This window comes from Bos mutus, chromosome X (assembly GCF_027580195.1).
Source record: "Bos mutus isolate GX-2022 chromosome X, NWIPB_WYAK_1.1, whole genome shotgun sequence".
In the NCBI taxonomy this organism is placed as follows: domain Eukaryota; kingdom Metazoa; phylum Chordata; class Mammalia; order Artiodactyla; family Bovidae; genus Bos; species Bos mutus.
Window position 1 is genome coordinate 28,132,830 of NC_091646.1, and position 4,771 is coordinate 28,137,600.

The 4,771-nt window shown below is 50.1% G+C and overlaps 1 protein-coding gene across 1 annotated transcript; it reads left to right on the forward strand.

Moving 5' to 3' along the window:
- Window positions 1–1,162: 1,162 nt before the first annotated feature.
- RHOXF1 (Rhox homeobox family member 1) lies at window positions 1,163–2,887 on the forward strand. Its single transcript, XM_005887227.3, has 3 exons — window positions 1,163–1,337; window positions 1,538–1,874; window positions 2,577–2,887. Exons 1-3 carry the CDS (start codon window positions 1,280–1,282, stop codon window positions 2,650–2,652), a joined length of 471 nt encoding a protein of 156 aa, XP_005887289.2. The 5' UTR covers window positions 1,163–1,279; the 3' UTR covers window positions 2,653–2,887.
- The last annotated feature ends 1,884 nt before the right edge of the window (window positions 2,888–4,771 follow it).

Consider the following 4,771-nt stretch of genomic DNA (forward strand, 5'->3'; position numbering starts at 1 on the left):
GGTGGCTCAGCGGTAAGGAATCCGCCTGCCAATGCAGGAGATGCAGATTCCATCCCTGGGTCGGGAAGATCCCCCGGAGAAGGGAATGGCAACCCACGCCAGTATTCTTGCCTGGAGAATCCCATGGACAGACGAGTCTGGCAGGCTACAGTCCATGGGGTCGCAAAGAGTCGGACACGACTCAGCTACCAAACAACAACAACCCAGTCCACACGGCGCCCAGCATAAGAAACCCGTGCACTTTTGCAGAGGGCCGGCAGCCCCAAACGCGGTAGCGGAGCATAGCAAAGTAGATGCCGTATCCTCCACAATCGCGTCCAGGGTCAAAGCAATGGCCACGTGCAGTGTTCTACACTTGCCCTCCGACGTAGGTTAGTCCAACTTTCGATTACTTGGTGTATTTTCAAGGAACAGGCTGGATTTCTCGCAGCAGGCATCCGAGCACACTGTGTGCAAATACAGCCCCAAGTTCCTGCCCCCAGGACCCCCGAGGGAACGAGACGGGCTCTGCTTTCAGCGCTTTATTGCAAAAACCCAGCAAGTAGTCTCGCGCCTAATCTTTCCGTCTGAATCACTAGCCTGTTTCGTGGACCTTGAGAGCGAATGGAACAGAATCACAGTCCCATCCATTAATTACCGACTTCTCAGAGGGGAGTCGCGCTCAGAGCCCACGCGACAAGGGGGGACGACTGTCGTCTCAGCCGGCTGGGGTTGCCGGGGCCCCACGGTTTCTCCAGTCTCATCTCTGCGTCTCCCGCTCCGGGGGCCGGGGGGTTGGGGAGGAACTAATGGCAACAAGCCTGAGCCCATCGAGGGCCAGGCGGAGAGACGTTCTCACAACATTTCTCCCCGGCTCCCGGGACGCCTCATTGAGGTCTCATTCCCTGCCCCCTCCCCCGTCCCAAGTCAGCTCGCACAATCAGGAGAAGCCCTTAGTTCAGGACCGACCCAAGGCAGGAGCTGGTACTATTCAGCTCAGCCACAAGTGGGAGCTGGCGCGCCCCCACCCCCTCGCCCCCTGCCAGGACTCTCCCCACCCGCATCCCTCTACTCTATGACCACGCCCTGTCCACGTGCACGCCCCAACGGCTACGCCCACCGCACGCGCCGCTACTGGGGAGCCGCGTAGCCGACGCCGAATAGCTAGCGCGTGGCCGTGGGCGTCAACGGCCGCAGAGAAGCTACAAACTCCTAACGCAGCGAACCAGACCTCTGGATCGCCGCCGTCAACAGCGTAGAGTCGGCCGAGGCGCACAGCTGGTTGGACAGCGCTAGCGACATGGACCGTGAGCCCGGACGCCCGCACGAAGGAGTCGACGAGCTCCAGGAAGAACCCGGTCAGTGCCCGGAGCGGGATAGGTCCTCTGGCGAGCTCGAGGGAAAGGCCCTTTCCCTGGGAGAGGCGAGTGAACGGGACGCGGCTGCGGCGCGGTCGCGGCGCGGTCGCCGTCGCCTCTCGGGTCGCGGGCCTGCGCCTCCCGCCGCCCCGCACACTCGGCGCTCCGACGCCCAGACTTCTTGTCTTTTTCCTTTCCAGATACGAAGCCCACCGAGGTCTCGGGCATTGCAACAAGTGCCGCCGTCGAGGAGGAGTCGGGATCAGAACCTGAGCCGGGAGCGGCGGCAGCGGAAGCAGCAGCAGGAGAACAGGACCAGGTTGGGGCGGGAGCTCCCGACCCCATGGTCTACGAGATCCAGAAGGGCGGCGGCGGCGAAGAGGAGGAGTTTCCACAGGAGCCGATGCTGGCGGGCGCGGAGGATCCGCAGCCCTCGGACAGGCAGCCAGGCTTCCACCGCTGCTCGTTCCGCCGGCTGCAACTGAAGGAGCTGGAGAGCGTTTTCCAGCGCAGCCAGTACCCCAATGTATTCGCTCGGTAAGTGGCTTGCTCTGGAGGCGCCCAAAATGTTCTGGGACGTTAGGGCTCTTCTTCCGACGCCTTTGGCGCTGTCCCTTCCCCCAGAGCCCGAACTCGGTGGGGGGCTCGAAGCCCTTGGAGGCTGCCGGCCCTTGGGCTCTCAGGTTGGGGCGGTGCGGTGAGTGAGTGAATTAACTCCGGAAACGTAGGTTTCGGTGAATAACGTTTCATTGGATCGGGGTTTAGGTCAGTGGGAGGCGAGTGACACCCGGTTGTGCAAGTACAGGATTGAATCTTGCCTTTATTTAAAATTTTAGATAATTTGGTGGTCGTGCAATTTTGCGCGTTTAGTCTTTAAATATTTATTTGGTTGCACCTGGGATCTAGCTCCCTGACCAGGGATTGAACTGCGCCCCCTGCCTGGGGAGCGAGATGTCTTAGCCACTGGACCACCAGGGAAGTCTCTGTGCATTTAATCTTGATTCTTAAATAGTGCATTAAAAACGCTTAATATTGAATACTGAGTTTTTCAGCGCTCCCATAAATTTTGCGCACAAAGGAAAATTCTCCCTAAAGAGAGCCTGGAACTGGTTATTACAAAAGTATGTTCCCTGGGCATTTGGGAGAATACACATTTTAAAACAAGCATAAAATGTACATCGTTTATCTAATTCTGTCCACAACTCCAAATACTGAATATTTGCCATTTTCTCCCCTTAGGAAGGAGCTTGTGATTCCAATCGATGGGAGCGAAATCAAAGTGCAGTTCAGCAAGCCTGAAAACAACAATTTGTGAGGGCAGGAATTATAAAACCTGCTTCAAGTCTTGGACACTTTCGTCCTAGACATTCTAAAGTTTGTTTGTTTTCTCTTTTTTTGATGCCTTTTCCATGTTTAGCAAATTAGTTTTGATCTTTGGGGGCTTTGGCAAGTGGAAATGGGATAAGTAAACACCAGTTTATGGAAATTGCCAATTATCAGAAGTAATTTTGTGATTTCCTAAAAGAGCAAGAAAAGGAAATCACTGTTGTTCCTATTTCCTGTGAAAAATTAAACATAATAAAATTCAATTTTCTTTATTGAACTGATATCCTTTTATTATTTATCCTTTTATTCCTGGTATCCTTTATTGAGCACTTTGTGGAGTCATGTTGGGGCTGGGTCTGATCTGGGAAGTGCACATTAATGCATTAAGGATCTAGGTTATGAGAGGGTTCAACTCTATTACTTAAAATACCAAAAAGTTCTTAGCTAAATGAGTGAATTTATAAATCTTCAGGCACTGGAGTTAGGGAGTACTTCATACACACTATGTGAGTAAGTGTCTGTTTAGTTAGGCTGAGACTGATATGGGGAGACAGCTTAAAAGTCCAAGTGCAGGGCACTCCTGCCATTGTTTTTAGTCTTCAGTAAAGCAGTGTAGAAAGCGACAGCCCTACATCTTTTTAAAAAATACTTATTTGGTTGCACCAGGTCTTAGTTGGGGGTATGTGGGATCTAGTTCCCTAACCAGGGATTGAAGCCAGGTCCCAGCATTGGGAGTGGGGAGTCTTAGCCATTGGACGACCAGGGAAGTCCTAGCCCTACCACTTAATGTTTGCTATGCTATGCTGTCAGCCTGAAATCATTGCTAAAATAGTGACATTATGGTGGAGGCTAGGAGCAAGATGTACAAACTGGAAATTTGTCTAAAAATTGAAACAATTTTGAATAAAGTGGCACTGAGCTAAGAGTGAAGAGTTTAAGAGAATTGCATACAGTCAAACCATACACCTGGTGGATGGGGCTCAAATTGAACTTTATGAGTGAATATCCTCTTGAGGACTTTCTAACATCAAAAGATATATTTTTGATGGTATTGTTTTAAAGAGGTGGGTTTTGTGGAATCTTTTTTGGGGAGGGGGAAGCATTCAGTTCAGGCCAGATTCTTTACCTCTGTCCACATGAAATACTTTTTTGTTTGCTCAGGCAGCGATGACTGATTTGTAGGTCACGAGATTACCATTTGAGACTGTAGAAAACCATAGGCTGTATTAAGAGAGTATTTATCCAAAAATCCCAAATGAGTTTATTAGCTTTGCTTCATGGTGCCTATGTGAGTGCAGCGATGGATACAGGCTGCTGGACTGGTGGTGGTGACTTACAGTGAACTTGGACCCACGTAAGCTAAATTTTCCTCACCTCTGTAGGCTGAAATATCAAGGCAGTGTCCAGGGTGTCAGCAATTCTTATGTGCCAGTAAGACAAGCCACAAGCCCCCTGGGCCCTCCATAATCAGGCCTGCCTTGTCTTGAGGGAAACCTGTTTAAAAATCCAACTTGCTCATATTGAATATCTCCTTCAGACGGAAGGAACTTTTTTTAATTTTTTTTTCCTTTTTTAAAAAAATTGTAATTGGAGGCTAATTACTTTACAATATTGTAGTGGTTTTTGCCATACATCAACACGAATCAGTCACGGGCATACATGTGTTTCACATCCAGAACCCCCCTCCCACCTCCCTTCCCATCCCATCCCCCAGGGTCCTCCCAGTGCACCAGCCCTGAGCACCCTATCTCATGCATCAAATCTGGACCAGCGATCCACTTCACATATGATAGTATACACGTTTCAATGCTACCCTCTCAAATCATCCCACCCTCTCCTTCTCCCACAGAGTCCAAAAGACTGTTCTTTACATCTGTGTCTCTTTTGCTGTCTCGCATATAGGGTCATCGTTAACATCTTTCTAAATTCCATATATATGCGTTAGTATACTGAATTGGTGTTTTTCTTTCTGACTTACTTCACTCTGTATAATAGGCTCCAGTTTCATCCACCTCATTAGAACTGATTCAAATGTATTCTTTTTAATGGCTGAGTAATACTCCATTGGGTATATGTACCACAGCTTTCTTATCCATTCATCTGCTGTG

Excerpts from the sequence above, each read along its gene's own strand:
- RHOXF1 (XM_005887227.3), top strand. The coding sequence starts at position 1,280 with ATGGACCGTGAGCCCGGACGCCCGCACGAAGGAGTCGACGAGCTCCAG. Across the intron at positions 1,338-1,537 it reads CGAGCTCCAGGAAGAACCCG|ATACGAAGCCCACCGAGGTC; the intron begins GTCAGTGCCCGG and ends TTTCCTTTCCAG. Across the intron at positions 1,875-2,576 it reads TACCCCAATGTATTCGCTCG|GAAGGAGCTTGTGATTCCAA; the intron begins GTAAGTGGCTTG and ends TTCTCCCCTTAG.